This window comes from Protopterus annectens, chromosome 9.part0 (assembly GCF_019279795.1).
Source record: "Protopterus annectens isolate FY-2018-M chromosome 9.part0, PAN1.0, whole genome shotgun sequence".
NCBI lineage: Eukaryota > Metazoa > Chordata > Ceratodontiformes > Protopteridae > Protopterus > Protopterus annectens.
This window is the reverse complement of record NC_056743.1, coordinates 1,204,669,502-1,204,688,046: the sequence shown is the minus strand read 5'-3', so window position 1 is coordinate 1,204,688,046 and position 18,545 is coordinate 1,204,669,502. Positions and strand designations below refer to the sequence as shown.

General features: G+C 41.3%; 1 protein-coding gene across 1 annotated transcript in view; it reads left to right on the top strand.

The window, feature by feature from the left end:
* The window catches only part of SLC43A3 (solute carrier family 43 member 3), a 918,925-nt gene that overhangs the window by 507,040 nt on the left and 393,340 nt on the right, over positions 1-18,545 (top strand). Inside the window, exon 4 of the mRNA XM_044084126.1 lies at positions 14,340-14,469. Within this exon, the coding sequence (XP_043940061.1) occupies positions 14,340-14,469 (130 nt within the window). The remainder of the gene's footprint in view (positions 1-14,339; positions 14,470-18,545) is intronic.

Genomic DNA, 18,545 nt, shown 5'->3' with positions numbered 1-18,545 from the left:
TCAGCTCAGGACTTATTCCAATCAGACAAAATAAAATCCCACACAAAGAGGTGATAATTCAAATTAGACTTGATAGGTCAGGGAGAAGCAACAGAAAATAGTTTGCCAAAAAAAAAAAAAAAAGGCAATGGATAAAAGTCACAAACATACAGACTCATAAAGTCATATTGGGCTCCCACTCTTTCATATCTCCTAGCGAGTGGCTAAAAGTCAGCAGGTCAGACAAACATGTGCTTCTACATGGTAACTAGCTAAGTAGCTAAGTTACTAGTCTGAAAGATATCAAAGGCTCATTTTATCATCATTGTAATGAAAGAAGTTCTGTGTTGCATTTTTATTACTTTTAGTTTTACAGCAAGTAAAGAGGGTTGAGATTTTTTTGTGTGTGTGTTGTATGATGTGGTTTGTCAAATATGTAACCCAAATAGTCAGACTGCAGGAAAAAAAAAACAGATCTTCAGGATCTGTTCTGGTATAAGCAGGTATGTGCAATTCACGTGGTTTGTGAATGTATGCATGTGTGCATAATTGGTCAGACTATATGCACGAGTGAATGAGAGAGAGTGAGAGAAACAGATTGGTGTGTTCCTTAACTTTCCACGTTTTGCCTCTTTCTCATAAAATGTGAGGTTTTCTGACAAATCTTTGTAGGCTGCAGTTGCTAAATGACAGACAATTGATGTCCTTCAGAAAATGCACATTAATGTTAAATCTATTATTACAACCTTTTCAGCGTTTGAGGATTAGTTAAAATTTTCATAATAATGGATTTTTGTCCACTTATTCTTGAGCTAGAAGATTGTGTGCATGTATGTGTGTGTGTGTGTGTGTGTGTGTGTGTGTGTGTGTGTGTGTGTGTGTGTGTGTGTGTGTGTGTGTGTGTTGGACAGGGGAGACTGTATATGTATGTGTGTAAGAGACAAGGAAGAGATTGGTGAGTGGCTTGATTCTCAACTGTCCAAGCTCACAAAATATACATGATCTTATCTCAGGTTTTTGGTTTATGCCTTGTATAACATTTGATGTGGGTTTTCCTGCTGTTTCAATGAAAGTGAGTTTTGCCATTTCAATGAATGAGTTTCAAGGGCAGACAAGTTTACTGCTCATGCTAAGTCTGTTTTCATTGTGAGACTGTATTGTTTGTTTAGCAAATGGCTATCTGTGCTATTTCAATATATGTACTCATTGTAGAAACAAATAATAGAATATATGCATAGTAACTGGTGAGATAATCAAGTAATGGAATACTGGAATGGCTGAGGAGGGGGCTGCTGCTGGTGTTTGCTGCAGGAGGGGCTGTTCTGGGGTGGCGGTCTATTACCCTTCCTAGAACCCTATTTGACCATGATCTGGCTCTGGTATTTCAAGTAGAAAATACATATGCAAAGGTAGCTGCAGTTTAACTACATTGCAAGGTATCTTTTTCTTCCTATGCATTTAAATAATTTAAGGAAATGATGGGAGTGGCTTTCTTGGGGAATGACCCAGTGGGTGTGGCTCAAACAGGGGTGTTTCATGAGTGTGGTGAGGGTGGAGCTTAAGGGGCGCCGGAGCACTACTTCTCCTAGGGCGCTATTTTGGCTAAGGCCGGCCCTGGCTGCAGTCATTACACTTGGGTTATCCTGCCGTCAGGCAGTCCCGCAGTCGGCCAGAGTTCCAAAGTCTTGGTCCGGCGTCAGTTGCTGTCACTTCTTCTCTGACGTCAGTGCACCAGAGGTATATAAGATGCAGCCGACGCCATTTTCTTCAGTCTTTCTTGCTGCGCGGTGCCCGAAGCAAAAGCAGTTCGCAAGTGCCGGTTGGCCGACTCCTGAGATTTTCAAATTCGTATTTCAGAATCAAAGTCTTCAGTAAAGCTAAGTGCCCTGTTGGGGAAACTTTTTCTTGCCTCAGACCGATGTCAGTAAAAGTTAATAATTGCATTTCTTGTGGGAAGCAAATACCTCATAAGGATTTTCATTCTTACTGTATTCCATGCCTAGGCCCAGACCACGCCGTCACTAGCTGTCGGTTTTGTGCTAGATTTAACAAGCGCACTATTAAACGTCTGTTCGATTTTGCTCGCCATTATTTTGGCCGAAGGTTCAATTATACCATGTCGTCGGAACAGCCAATGACCGGAATACACAAAAAACACAAAGACAAAGATAAGGACAGGCATCCGAGGTCCAAAACTGACGATGAAGCCTCTTCTAGGCCAGTCGCCGATTCTCCAGTTCTCAGTGAGGCGCATTCGCAGCCCCTGACACCTGCTACCTCAGAGCCACAGGCCACCACCGACTCCCACGTGGAGATTCCTAGGCCTCTGGAAACTCAAGGTGTTGGGCCTATGGAAATTAATCTCTCAGATGGGTCCAGAGCCGCTGAGCAGGCATCGGCTTCTGAGGGTGTTTTCAGACCTTCACAGCTTACCATCAAAACAACAACCCAAGTCTAAAACTCCATTAAAGACACAGAAACAAGTACAGCATTCACCTGGACAGGCCTCCATGCCTAAAAAAACAGATGCTCAAAATGGCTGAAGACCTAATTTCTCTGATCAGGGGTTCCCATCCCCCTCCTGATAAAAGGCCTAGGCAGGATGCAGACTATGATTCCTCTGACCAGGTTTCCATTTCTTCTGATTCCTCTTCAGACCAGGGATACTCTTTACCCCCCCTATGAGGACTCTGATGCTGAAGAATCTATCCCTTCAGCCTCTCCTCCTGAGGATTACTCTTTTGGGGAAACTTTACATACCATGAGGGAGCATTTCCATTGGAAGAGCCAGGATTATTCAGAATCCAAGAAACGGCTCAGAGATTTTCTTTTATTGCCTAAGCACAGGCCCCTGTGTTAGATATTGTGGATGATGTGTTCTCTGAATCCAATTTAACCCCTGATTCTTTGCCCCCAGCACCAGTCAAGCCAGATAGGTACTATAGAGTTCCTGACTGTCACAAATTTCTTTATAAAAACCCTGCTGACCCAGAAACTATTTCCCAGGGTCCCAAAGGGGTAAAGGCTTCCACTGCTAAAAATCCAGTTCCCTCTGACAGGGATTCCAGAGCTTTGGATAGATGGGGGAAGAAAGTTTACACTTCTGCAACTTTAGCAGTAAGGGCTTTAAATTACCAGTTCCACATGCTTAAATACCAACAATATTTAATGTCTCTGTTAAAACAGAAAATGCTTACAAGCTCAGAAGGTCCTGACAATAAGGAAATGCAGGATTTATTGCATGCAGCTGAACAAGTGGGAAAACATACTCTGCAATGTGGTTTTGATTCATTAGAGGCTTCTTGTATTGCCACAGTTACAGGATCTGTGATTCGAAGACATGCTTGGTTAAAAGAACAAGGTTTACCTGATCATGTTAAGGCAAAATTATTGGATGCTCCTTTACAGCATATCATCTTGTTTGGTGTTAAGGCAGAAGAGGTATTAAGGAAAATGGAAGATAAGGCTAAATCTATGCAAACAGTGAAGAATTTCTTACAGGTACAGTCACCTCGATTTAGCAGAAATTGGCCTTCTAAAAATTGGTGCTTTCCAGTGTCAGACAGACCACAAAGAGGCAGATACAGATGCCCAAGAGGCAGATCTCAGCCCCAAGGCTCTTACAGACCACGACAGTGGGGTGCTTCTGCCCCAAAAGGAGGAGAAGACAAGTCACAACCTTATAGGAAACAGTCCCAATGACTTCCCCCTTCACATGCCAAGTACTTACCTTTTGGCAGCTCCCTTAGGGGGAAAATTAGCTGTTTTTTCACAAAATTGGCATATAATCACCCAAGACAAATGGGTTCTGGATATTGTGTTTCAAGGTTACAGGTTCCACTTTCATACTCTACCAAGGCCAAAAGGAATACCAGACCTGCCACAAAATCAATGGGCAGAGGCACAAAAACAAATTACAGCCCTCAGGACATGAGAGCTATTCAAAAAGTGCCACAACAGGAACAAGGACAAGGATTTTACTCCAGACTTTTCTTGGTCCCCAGAAAGGACAAAGCCTGGAGACCCATACTGGACCTATCTACTCTAAATTCTTACCTGGATGTTCCGAAATTCAAAATGTTGACACTACAGCAACTTCTTCCCATGCTGGGCAAGAAGGCTTGGATTGTTACTTTGGACCTCAAAGAGGCATACGTGCATGTCCCAATCAGACAAAATTGCAGAAGATACCTCAGATTCATAGCTGGCACAATGCATTACCAATTCTCTGCACTGCCCTTTGGCTTATCTACTGCGCCCAGGGTCTTCACAAAATGCCTGGCACCAGTAATTGCATTTTGCAGACAAAAAGGAATTCAAATACATCCCTACTTGGATGACTGTCTTATTCAAGCAGAGAGCAAGGACATTCTTCTAAAGCATCTGGCATTTGTAAAAAGATTGCTCATTTGCCTAGGGTACACAGTAAATGAAAAGAAGTCGAAACTAGTGCCCTCACAAGAAATAATATTCCTGGGTGCCAGCTTAAATACAACAGCCCAGATGGCTTATCTCACGCCAGACAAACAAAGACAACTGACTCAGTACTTTTAATTGATGGCAACAAAAACCCAACTCCCTGCAAGAAAAATTCTGCAGGCCTTGGGGATCATGGCGTCCTGCATACTACTAATACCATATGCCAGACTGCATATGAGGAAATTACAATGGTACCTAAAAAGTGTTTGGACTCAACACTGTCACAGTTTGGAAATAGTAATTCCACTTATTCCCTGCCTACAACAGGAGTTTCGATGGTGGGTCCAGGCATGTCACCACAACAAGGGACAGCCTTTCACTTTACCCACAGCCAGGCAGACACTAACAACAGATGCTTTGGATTACGCCTGGGGAGCACACATGGCAGGAAAATGTATTCAGGGCAAGTGGGCCGCAGACCGAATGCATCTTCACATCAATCAAAAAAAGATGCTAGCTGTACAAAATGCCCTAACAGCTTTCAAGGACCTTCTGCATCCAGGACAACTGCTACTAAAGACGGACAATACCACAGTTATGTGGTACATAAGCAAGGGGGCACTCATTCCTATCCCCTCTGCAGACAAGCCATGACTTTGTGGAACACAGCACTGACCTATCAAGTTCATCTGCAAGCACAATTCCTGCCAGGAAAGAAAAATACTCTGGCAGACGACTTAAGCAGAAACATCATGGATCCTCACGAATGGAAATTAAATCCACAAGTATTCAGCATAATAACACAAAAATGGGGGTGCCCAGACATAGATCTTTTTGCCTCCCCTCTGAACTGACAACTACAGAAATTCTGCACAAGGACTTACCACACACAAGCATGGAAAGTGGATGCTCTCTCATTCAGCTGGAAAACCCTAAAAGTGTATGCCTTCCCACCACTGCCTCTCCTTTCAAAGGTAGTCCTAAAAGCCAGACAAGACACTGGCCACACCAGCACTGGTACCCAATCTTAAAGAACTTGGCTCAAGGCCCGGCATGGATTTTACCTGAAATTCCTCATCTTCTGACTGACTCAACAAAACAATCAGATCCTGCCCAGCCAGCTCAAAACCTTAAACCTGGCTGCATGGCAGATTACATAGCCGAGCAGCCAACACCTCTCTCTAAAGCTGTTATGGATGTCATTTTGGAGGCCAGGAGGCTCAGAACCAGGAAATCCTATTCAGAAAAGTGGAGGAGATTCTGCACCTGGAACCAGGCTCAAAGCTTTGACCCTCTTGTTCCAAATATTCCTCAGATATTACAATACGTAACTGAGATGCTGGACAAAGGACTATCCTTTTCATCCATTAAGATCCATGCCTCTGCCATTTCAGCTCATTACAACATGGATCCTCCTATTTTCTCTCATCCATTATTAAAACAGTACCTCAGAGGGGCTAAAAACATAAGACCATCCTGGAGAGCACCAACACCAACTTGGGACCTCAACTTTGTCTTGGAAAAACTAACTTTACCTCCTTTAGAGCCAGCCAATACAGCAGAATTAAAATATGTGTCATGGTAAACTGCTTTGCTTCTGGCAATAACCTCAGCACGAAGAGTCTCAGAGTTACAGGCACTAATGGCAGTGGAACCTTTCATCATTTGTCATCAGGACAGGGTTTCTTTAAGAACAAACTCTACATTTATGCCAAAGGTGGTATCCAGTGTGGCTCTTAACCAAACTATTCACTTGCCAACATTTTATCCAAATCCCCAGAATAAAGGGGAGAGACTTCTGCACTTACTGGACATACGCAGGCAGTTGCGCTTCTACTTGGACAAAACAAAAGCTTTCAGGAAAGCTGAGCAATTGTTTGTAGCATATGCTGCAGGATCACAGGGAAAGGCTGTTTCAAAGCAGACCATTTCAAAGTGGATAGGACACTGTATCCGTTTCTGTTACACACAGCATGGAAAAATTGTACCTAGTAACATTAGGCCACATTCCACCAGGGCAACAGCCACTTGAACTGCCTACCTTAGAGGAGTACCTACCAAGGATATTTTGGAAGCTGCAACTTGGAGTTCAGTGCACACCTATACCAAGCATTACCACTTGCCTCTTTACTCTAAATCCAGAGCTAGCTTTGCCACTGCAGTGCTGCAGGGCCTCATAGCCACCCCCAATCCTTTATAGACCCAGCCACCCAACCTCAGCTTTGGGATTCAACCCAAGTGTAATGACTGCAGCAGTGATTTGCTCTTCTTGTCTTCCCTTTTTCAGGATGGGATGAGATTTTCTACCATTAAGCTCCCGTTGGCTGCCATCTCCAATTTCCATGTCAACGATGAGCTTACCTTTTCTTCCAGATTGTGCAAAGCCTTTTTGAAAGAAGTTTGTCTTCTTAGACCTCCTGTTAAACATCCATCACCACAATGGGATTTGACTTTGGTGCTGCAGTCTCTGACAAAAACCTTTTAAACCGCGCTAGTTCTTGTGCTCCTGCATATCCTTCCTTGAGACCACTCAGGGTTCCTAGTGGCTGGGGAATCTGATCCATCTGTGATGAATAATGACACGGATAGCGTCAGATAAATAGTTATGTACTTACCATAAATTGGCATCTGTGCTATCCGGTGTCATTATTCATTACATTCCTTCCCCCTACCTTCTGGGGGGGGGGGCGTCTGGTGAGCCTGAAATGGTTTGTATCTGATGGGAAGTTTTTGTCTTCTGCTGCAGATGCTTGCTTCTGCGTTTCAGCTAATTTAGTAAACCCGATCTGAGGGTTAGAATGTAGCAAGGGATTATGGTAAGGGGAGGAGCTTGATCTCTGGATCTGTCTGAGAAGTTGCTGGGTCAGATCCTAGACCCATCTGTGATTAATATTGATGCTAGATAGCACTGATGCCAAGTTATGGTAAGTACATAACACGTTTTACTGCACCTTCTCAGTTTGTTGCTGCTTTCCTCTTTTACTTTCTGTCACTGGTGCATACATTTTAACTGTGGCATTCTCTGCTGACACATCACTTTGTTCCTTTTCCACATTTCCATCCACAGCACTACTGAAAAAGTTATCTGCCATCTCAGCCCATGAAACAGTTACGTGGATCATCTTGCTCTCTTATTTTTAAACAGAACATCATCTGCAAGCCCTCCTGACACCAGTTCTGTTATCTGCATCACTTCAACAGGCTCACCATGGAGACAACTAAATGCTGCTTATTTGTGACATCCACCATACAGGAATATTTATTTACATTCTGTAACACCATATTGAATAAAATTTTCTTCAAATTCTCACTTTTCACCTCTTAACTCTCCATGGCTTTTCTCTCTTTCTCCATATACTGCTGCTTCCCTAAGGCCTCTTCCTTGCTGCTGTAGGAGCCCTCCGGCACTGTCTGCAGTTCCAGAGAGTAGAGAAAGTTTCCTGAGGCCTTGGCCAAATTTCTCCTAAGCAGTGTGAATACCACCTCTGGTTTCCCATGAAAAGAAGCCATCGACCTCCTGGGACTAACCAAGTGAATAAAGTGTAAAATATTAAATAAATAAAAATGTATACAGATGTAAGAAAGACTGGTGGGTACTAGTTAATAAAGAAATGTTATGATATTCTGTGTTCTTGTCATTGAGGCTTCTTACCTCCCTACTTGTACATTCTATTGTTTTGTTATTGCATTTTGTTTATTACACTGTATAATCCTGTGCTTTAGACATTACCTTTGCTATGTTTGTAGTATGAGTCAGCCCTGAGAAAGATGATTTGAGGGTGGTGCACCCACCTAATTAACAAACAGAATAAATGAAACTTGATAAAATATGTACAATGAACTGTTCAGCCTTGACCTCTGAATCCTGTCTCTGTGGCATTTTTTTCATATCATGGTTGATCGGATGCTCTAGGCTGTCCATGCACATAGCCATTGGCTTTATTAATGTGGCTGCATAGATGTTCTTCATTTTTCACTGTTGCAGTCATTACATTTGGGTAATCTGCTGGCAGGTTTCCCTCAGTCGGCCTGATTTACAAAGTCTTAGGTCCTGAGTCGGTTGCTGTCCCTTTTTCCATGATGTCAGGTCGTCAGGGGTATAAAACATGCAGCCGACGGCATTACATCAGTCTTTCTTGCCATGCGCTGCCCGAAGCAGAAGCAGTTCGCAAGTGCCGGTTGGCCGACTCCTGAAATTTTCGTTTTCGAGTTTCAGAACTGAAGTCTTCAACTTAAAGCTAAGTACCCCGTTGGGGAAACTTTTTCTTGCTCCTTACCAATATCAGTAAAAGTTAATAACTGCATTACTTGTGGAAAGAAAATACCTCATAAAGATTTTCATTTGTACTGTATTCCTTGCCTAGGTCCTGACCACAATGTACCTTGCTGTCAGTTTTGTGCTTTATTTAATCAGCACACTATCAGTCGTCGGTACATTTTTGCCTCTAAATATTTCGGTTCTTGGTTTAATTATCCAGAAATGACATCGGTTAGCCATCTGACTACCGGAATTCTGAAAAAACACAAAAAAAAAGACAGAGACAGGCCGTCGTGGTCCAAAACTGCTGACGATGCTTCTCCTAAGCCAGTCGCCGGTTTGCCAGTACTCAGTGAGGCACTTTCGCAGCCCCTGATACCCGCTACTTCTGACTCACAGGCGCTACTGAGACCCATTCGGAGTCTGGTATGCTGCGAGATTCTTCACCTATGGAACCCGCAGACATGTCTCTACCTTGGATGGGTCCGGAGCCACTGTGCAGGCACCGGCTTCTGAGGGTGTATTCAGGCCTACAGACTTGCATATTAAACCGACTCCACCTTCTATTCTAAGATCTAAATCTCGATCTATGCTTAAAAAACCGACGCCCAGGCCACATGTTCAGGCCCCTATGCCTAAAAAACAAATGATCAAAATTGCTGAAGATCTTATTACTCTAATCAGGGGTAGTCAACGCCCCCTTCTAAGAGGCCTAGGGCTGAGTGTGACTATGAATCTTCTGATCAAGACTCTGTTTCTTCTTCTAATTCTTCCAATGACCTAGATTTGTCCATACCTACTTATGGGGATTCTGATGCAGAGGATTCCATTCCCTCTGCTTCCCCCCCGAGGACTTTTCGTTTGGGGAAACTTTACATAACTTAAGAGAGCATTTCCACTGGGAGAGTCAGGAATTTTCTGAATATAAAAAGAGGCTTAGGGATTTCCTTGTTCTACCTCAGCATAGGCCTTTGGCTATACCTCCTGTACTAGACATTGTTGATTGTGTTTGCGGAATCCAGTATGGCCCCTGATTCCCTGCCTCCGGCTCCTAGTAAACCTGACAGATACTACAGGGTTCCTGAGTCCCACAAGTTCCTTTTCAAAAATCCTGTTGCGGATCCAGAAACCATTTCTCAGGGGCCCAAGGGCATTAAGGCTTCTACTGTTAAAAATCCTACCCCTTCTGATAGAGACTCCAGGACGCTGAATAGATGGGGTAAAAGGTTTATACTTCTGCAACCTTGGCAATCAGGGCTTTAAACTGCCAATTTCATATGTTAAAATATCAACAGCATATTATTGGACTGCTTAAACAGAAAATTATGTTAATTTCTGACTGTGTGGAAAATAAAGATTTACAGGATTTATTGCATTCTGCTGAACAAGTTGGAAAACATACTTTGCAATGTGGTTTTGATTCTTTAGAGGCCTCTTGCAGGGCTGCTGTTACTAGGTCTTTACTTAGAAGGCATGCTTGGCTTAAGGAGCAATCTCTGCCTGATCATGTTAAAGCAAAATTGTTGGATGCTCCTTTAAATCAGGACTGTCTGTTTGGCAATAAGGCTGAAGAAGTTCTAAAAAAGATGGAAGATAAAGCTAAATCTATGCAAACTGTAAAAGATTTCTTACAAGTGCAGTCTCCAAGATTTAGTAGGCACTGGCCTACTAAGAATTGGTCCTTTCCAGCTCCTTCCAGATCCTCTCAAGCCGAACCCAGACACACCAAAAGCACCAGGTTTCAGTCCCAAGGGGCTCTCAGAACTAAGCAATGGGGACCTCTACTTCCAAATCTGGAAATAACAAGACACCCCCCTATGGTAAACAGTCTCAATGACTTGCCTTTAAAATTACCAAGCACTTAACTTTTAGCCACCCCTTTGGGGGGAAAGATTGCTCTTCATGCACAAAACTGGGAAATCATAACCCAGGACAAATGAGTTTTAAATGTATTGTCCCAGGGATACAGATTTCATTTCCACATGTTGCCAACACCAAACAGGTGGCCAGACTTGCCCCCAAATCAGTGGGCAGAGGCTCAGAAACAAGTACTTTCCCTCTTAAACACGGGGGCTGTTCATCCGGTACCAGAAGAGGAAAAGGGACAAGGTTTCTATTCCAGGCTTTCCTTGTACGGAGAAAAGACAAATCATGGCGTCCAATTCTGGGCCTGTCTACTCTAAACATCTTTTTGGACATTCCAAAATTCAAGATGCTGACTCTTCACCAGTTACTTCCTAGGCTAGGCAAAGATGCCTGGTTGGCAACTCTAGATTTAAAAGAAGCTTACCCGCATATCCCAATCAGGGAATCTTGCAGAAGATACCTACGCTTCAAAGCAGGCTGCATGCATTATCAGTTCTCTGCACTGCCCTTTGGCTTGTCTACTGCGCCCAGGGTATTCACAAAGTGCCTGGCTCCAGTAATTGCATTTTACAGACAAAGAAATATTCAAATATATCCATACCTGGACGATTGTCTAATTCAGGCAGAAAACCAGGCCACTCTTCTAAAACATCTGGCGTTTGTAAAAAGGGTTCTAACTTGTCTAGGGTAAACCATAAAAGAAAAGAAATCACAACTGGTACCCTCTCAATAGATTTACATTCCTGGGTGCAAGCTTGAATACAACTGCCCAGATGGCTTTCCTCACACCAGAAAAGCAAATGCATTTGATGACTTACTTCAACCAAGTGGCCACAAAAACCCTGCTATCTGCAAGACAAATACTGCAGCCTTTGGGGTTCATGGCCTCTTGCATTCTTCTAATTCCATATGCAAGACTGCATATGAGGAAACTTCAGTGGTACTTAAAAAGTCTATGGAGTCAACATTGTCACAGCCTGGAAACAATGATTCCTATCATACCTTGCCTACGCCTGGAGTTCCTGTGGTGGGCAGAGGTCTGCCACCAAAACAAGGGACTGCCATTCACACTACCCCCTGCCACCCAAACCCTAACTACAGACGCATCAGACTATGCATGGGGGGCTCACCTGGCAGGGAACTGCATTCAGGGCAAATGGAACCCAAATCAAATGCACCTACATATCAAGCAAAAAGAAATGTTAGCTATGCAGAATGCTCTGACAGCCTTCAAGGACTACATTCATCCAGGACAACTAATGGTAAAGACGGACAACACCACGGTTATGTGGCACATAAACAAGACAGGGGGGTACACATTCCTACCCCCTCTGCAGACTAGCCATGGCATTGTGGAACACGGCCTTGAGCTACCAAGTGCAACTACAAGCTCAATTCCTGCCAGGAAAACTGAATAAACTGCCAGACGGAATAAGCAGAAATCTCATGGACCCACACGAGTGGAAACTGGAACCACAGATTTTCAACATGTTGACAAGCAAATGGGGGAGCCCAGACATAGAGCTATTTGCCTTCCCCCAGAACTACCAGTTGGACAAGTTTTGCACAAGGACTCCTCACAAAAAAGCCTGGAAAGTGGCTGCTCTGTCCTTCAGTTAGAAAACCTATCAGTCTACGCCTTTCCCCTTTGCCTCTGCTTTCCAAAGTTTTGCTAAAAGTCAAACAGGACAAACCAAAAATGATTTGCATTGCTCCAGACTGGCCTCGCTAACACTGGTACCCACTCCTGCGCAGTGTGTCACAAATATCTCCATGGCATCTGCCTCAGACACCTTCCTTGCTGTCTCAGCAGGAGAACCAAATTCTGCACCCTCAGCTCCCAACATTTAACCTTGCAGCTTGGCTAATCACTTAAATTCACCCTTAGCATTCCTCAGCAAACCTGTGATGGATGTCATCTTGGAGGCGAGAATACCTAGTGCTAGAAAATCTTATGCTGACAAATGGAAAAGATTCTGTGCCTGGAACCAGTCTTTAGGGATGAGCACAGCAGCGCCCAATTTACCTCAGATTTTGCAATACTTAACTGAGAAGGGCCTGTCATTTTCTTCTATTAAAATCCACGCTTCAGCTATTTCAGCTCACTATAACACAGGACCACCTCTTTTCTCATCCCCTGCTCAAGCGGTATCTCAGAGGGGCAAAGAACTTGAAACCATCCAGGAGAGCTCCTACCCCTGCCTGGGACCTTAACTTTGTTTTGGAAAAGCTCACTTTACCTCCTTTCGAGCCAGCTGCTACTGCAGACTTAAAATTTCTTTCTTGGAAAACAGCCTTCCTATTAGCAATCACTTCAGCTAGAGGGATATCTGAATTCTTGGACCTTATGGCAGTGGAGCCTTTCATCATCTTTCATGCAGACAGGGTATCTCTGGGGACCAGTTCATCCTTCATGCCCAAGGTGGTTTCCAGTGTGGCTCTTAACCAATCCATTCATTTGCCAACCTTCTACCCCAATCCACAGAACAAAGGGGAACGGATTCTGCATTCCTTGGACGTGCACAGACAACTTAGATTCTACTTGGACAGAACTAAATTTCGAAGAAAATCTGAACAATTGCTAGTGGCATTTGCTGCTGGGGCAGAGGGGAAGGCTATTTCGAAACAAACTATTTCTAAATGGATAAGCCATTGCATTCATTTCTGCTATAAGCACCATGGAAAACCTATCCCCCAGGGGGTCAGATCTCATTCCACCAGGGCTGCATCTACGTCTGCAGCCTTTCTCAGAGGTAGTCCTACCAGGGATATTCTAGAAGCTGCTACGTGGAGTTCAGTGCATACTTTCACCAAGCATTATCATTTACCAATTTTCTCTAAATCCAGAGCTGGCTTTGCCACTGATGTCTTGCACGGCCTTTTAGCTAGTCCTAATGCTGTATAAATCCATCCTCCCAACCATAGCTTTGGGAATCTACCCAAATGTAATGACTGCAACAGTGAAACACGAAGAACATAGTACAGTTCACTGTTGCAGTCCTGGTTACCCTCCCTCAAGTCCCCTGTTTTTCTCTTACTATACCTCTACTTTCTTTTACTATGCTTAAAAGTCTTTTTTGTGTATTTGCTTTTGGTTGGAGGTATATTTTTCTGTTTTTAATTTTATTTGCTCCCCATTCGGGGGGGCATGACATCTGGGGCAAGAAAAAATGATGTAATGGTGTCGGCTGCATGTTTTATACCCCTGACGACCTGACGTCATGGAAGAAGGGACAGCAACTGACACAGGACCCAAGACTTTGTTAATCAGGCCGAATGAGTGCAACCTGCCAGCAGATTACCCAAATGTAATGACTGCAACAGTGAATACACTCGAACAGCTACATTTATGATAAGTGTACACAACTGTACTTTATTACAGTGCTCAATCCAGTAGTCTAATCAGTGAGATTTAAATAAAGAAGAGCACTCGCTAGAAAGCATGCTTGTATTGAATTTTTTGGCATAATTTTCTATTGTAGTGTACAGATGAAACATGCATTTGTTTAGCTGACGCTTTACTTTAGTGTCACAGAATTAACTATTTTGTTTGCTCACATGCTGCTTTTCAAACAAGTGCCATTCATGTGACCTGTATTCCAACATAACTTACAAAGCATCTCTTTTTTTTCCTTTTTGAAAACTATGTATTTCTAATGAAACAATAATGAAATGATCTAGAAGTTTACAACTGTAGCCTGTTTACCAAATGTTTCCATCAAAATGTTTATTTATTTATTTTTTTCATTTTGATGGAGTGTAGATGGTGAGCATTTGATGTTTCTGTATTAATGATAAAAATGTCTTTCATCTCTAGACTGTGGTGACCAGGATGAAGCCTTCTCCATTGTCTTCACTATTGCTGCTTTCATGAACAATTTCATGACACTTCCCAATGGCTACATCTTTGATCGCTTTGGAACCACTTACACCAGGCTAATTGCCATGTAAGTTCATTATCTGATTTTAATGTGATATGTGTTTATTATTTTCATTATAGTCTGACTATGTGAAAGGCAGAAAAAATGCAACTGCAGACATCTGTGGGAATCTGAAGTGGTCATCAAAGTGGTCAGTGAGTCACCTTCTGTAAACTGCAATTGTACTGTCACCAGATGTAGATATTCCTCTACCCTTTCATCCCATCACTCAAGTATCCCTGATTTTCATGGACATCTCTAGTTGTTCAAAATTTTGCTTTGTCCTTTTTAAAACTGGTGGTGGTTTGCGAAAATGTGATGGATTGAAGTCAACAAGTAATGACCACCATTAAAGCTGAAGGCTTTTTTTACATTTGAAAATCCATGCTTCTCCAATTCCTTCTATTGGGTCACAATTTAAAGTTTGTACTGCTAATATTTAAACAGTGTAAGTAAATTGGTCTGTCTTGATTTTAGACCTTTGTCCTGATTATTTTAGGCTTTGCTCCTGATCTCAGAAGTAAGAGGTTGAGAGCTTTGCCTTTCAGCAGCACTAAATACAACAGAATAGTCAGCCTGCCAGGAAAAAGTCAACACGTGCTTCTAAACTGCACTGACTTGAGTTTGCACACAACATCAGGTAATAGGCTGGGAACAAGTTAAACATCCTTTGGTGTATGTTCATCTCTAGGGAGATGGAGATGATAGTTTTTATATTATTTTATTTTTTCATTCATTCATTCATTTTGCATTTGTTGACTAGAAAGTTTTGCCTAAACCGTGACCATTTTCTTTCACAACCTGGGCCAACAGGGAAAGAACAAACACAGAAATACAGTAGTTATGTAAGAGATATCACAATTGTGCTACATACAGTGCATTTGTTAAAGTAAGAAGGTAAGTTATTAGAGATACAGGAGTGTTGTAACAGTCTTAGATATAAGCATGATATAAAAAGTTCTTACAGTAAAGTTATATACAGTTGAATCATACATAGTGTATATTGTTACAAAACAGAGGCAGGTAGCATTTATTCATGTGTATTATATTATGTTATAGTGTATTATAGAAAATCTCAAATGGCATAGTCATTGCAAAGCTGTTGAATATCTTTTTTGCTGAACAGGCAAAGAATCTGCAGCTTCAGAAAACTGATGAAACATAGGTGAGCAAGGAAAAAAGTGGACACATTAACCCCCATCACAAGTAAATACCGTTGAAATGTTGATGCTTACCTCTTGCACCATAATTAATAAATACTTAAATAATGCAGCTGGAGTGTCTGCGAATCTATGAACATATGACAGCTACATAAATAAAAAATTACATAAAGAAGTAAGTCTATATGACTAAGTCAAGTCCACAGCAAACATAATATCAAATGCCTGCAAACATTAAAACAAAAACAAGAAATATATATGCTATCAAGAACCGACTCACTGGCACTGCATCTGCAAAGCTATGACCTTAAATGCTAGATTAACAGTCAGATCAGCAATGTCCCTTCCAACTGTTCATTTTAAACTACTGCAATATGGCACCACTTTGTGTCAGTAATGGAGTTTTTTTTTTTTGTTTTTTTTTTTTGCCGTTCTGACGCTACCGATTATTTGCCTGTTTGGTAAGGAGGAAATTCGACAGCTTTGGAATGACTTTATTGTTTAAGGTTTCCTGATTCAAATCGTAGTAAGGAAGCTGTGTTATGTTGCTATACAGTGACGTCTAATAATAACCTGGTTTAATTAATATCTTCCAAGTATGAATGAAACAAGGGCGGTAAAGAAAAGAATGTGGTTGACATTTTGACATTATTATAGCCACATCATCTTGAGTAGGGATATCTTCATTGTGTCGCGGTCCATTTCCACAACAGGTGGCCACAGTTCTCCACTGAGTCCAGGTTCACTTACATAAGTCTTCCAGGTGGACACAAGATCTTGTTGGTCATAAGAGCCAGTTCTAACTCTCAAAAATCAAACCAGGAAAACTTGTAGTAAGGGTGAAGTAGATTCTCATAGTTTAGAGTCACATCATAGAAGTGCAGTGGATGACCCTTTGGTTAGGACCAGTGCAAAAGACCAGAAAGAAGCATCTTCTAGGGGTAAAAATAAAAGTAAAATAAACAGACCAAACCAAAGGGAAACCTGCAACATACTAGCCCCACTTGTAGAGTGAGGAGGTAAATTATTATTTTTTATCACTTAGTTACTAGCTGTTGCGGGCTATGAAAATGGCTATGAAAATGGCCATGTCAGTCATCAGTTATGCTGTTGAAATGTTGAAATGGAGAAAATACAGAGGAGATGGGTGTTATGTTGTGGGGATAGGAACGTGAACTGTCAACAGGTATGGTATATATTATGTTACTTGCTCTTAATGTCATGTGTTATAACCTCAGGGAAGACATCGGGAGTAGAAGATATGTAGGTGGAGAAAGGCACTACTATATATTTTTATTGCCAGTCACTTAGCAGGTTGCACACTTGTGACTGTCTGAATGCTGCTACTTGCAGTTTTGTATGAGGAACTGCATTTCAGATAAGGTTTTATATTAAAGATGATAGCTGCCTAGTATTGTGGCAATTTGTATGAATACTGAAAACCATATGGTACTCATTAAATAAAGATAAATTGTGTTTTATATAAATGCATATTCATTTACAGTATTTCATGTTTTATTCTTATCATGGCAATTGTCATTTCAGCTTTCTTTTCTTATATTTAACTGCCGAAGTAAAAGTTGCGAGAGAAAACAAACTTTGAATAGAGTGGACTGCGCTATCTTCGCTAAACAACAAAGTAAGAGGGAACGCAGTATCCACAGTAAAAAAAGCGAAAAAACGTTCCTCAGTTACAGGCTTAAAGCTGTATTCATCATGTAAATCCATACTATATAATATACTGTTAAATTATTTTTATTAACTAAACATTGATCTAGATGCTTACTTTAAATCAGTGAAATACTAAAAAATAATAAAATATTTTTAAAAATGTTTTTAAGAATGTATTTTTAAAAATATGTATGTTTAGACATTTCCTGTGTTAGCTTCCAAAATCCAAAACATGTAAAATTTTGTATTCAATACTGACAATTCATAGCTCATTGTTCTATCACTTTATATAATAACATAATAAAATAATAATAAAATAATATAATATAATACAAAATAGTGAAAAATAACCTCTATTTATAATAAATACTTAAATAGTATTGTTATATGTATATCTAAAAAAAATTTTATTACATAACCAACTGTTCTATAAAAAAGTCTATCGAATAATATATTCATCGTATTCTATACATCATATAATAACATAATAACATGGATTACGATGTTATTATTGAGTGTGGTTTTTTCGCGCCAAAAAAGTTATTTAAACTGTTAATTGGAAATGTTTCTTTGTTCTGATGAAGCCTACTAGCTAGGTGAAAGCGCTTAACCGTGCACTATGTGGATTATTTGTTTATCGTTGTAAGTGTTTTATTGTGAGTGTTTCATTAAAGCCTTGCTGTTATACTGTGGATACTGCGTTCCCTCTTACTTTGTTTTCTTATATTTATGTGTAATGATAACTCGTATCTTTTTTTTTATTTAAACTTTTTGTTATGTGCTTTATAATTTTTTAATTGCCTTTCTTTTGTAATATGTATAAATATCTGGAGCCAGATTTATAAAGGTCAGGCAGTGCACAGAGGACTGCAATGCTAAGAGTCCACTGTGTAAAGGTTAAGCATTCTATTTATGTGTAGTCAGTATATAAGATAATTATTAACTGTACTTGATGTAAAGTGTGCCAGTAGTGCTACTGACTGAGGCAGGGGAGCAGAAATGGGAAACCCATAGTGGAATGCAGAAAGCCAGTCTGCCTCAGCAGATGCCTGCATACCAAAGGTGTTAGAAGCATTGCATAAGAGGTTATGCAGGGACGCACTGCTGCATGGTATAGCAGCAGAGATAAGTAAAACCATAGACATGGCTCTCACATTGTACTCCCCAGGATTTTGAAAACGGTTCCAGATGTACTTCTTGTTTCACTGTTGCAGTCATCACACTTGGATTATCCGACCAGGGGTAGCCCTCATTCGGCTCGAGTACCAGAGT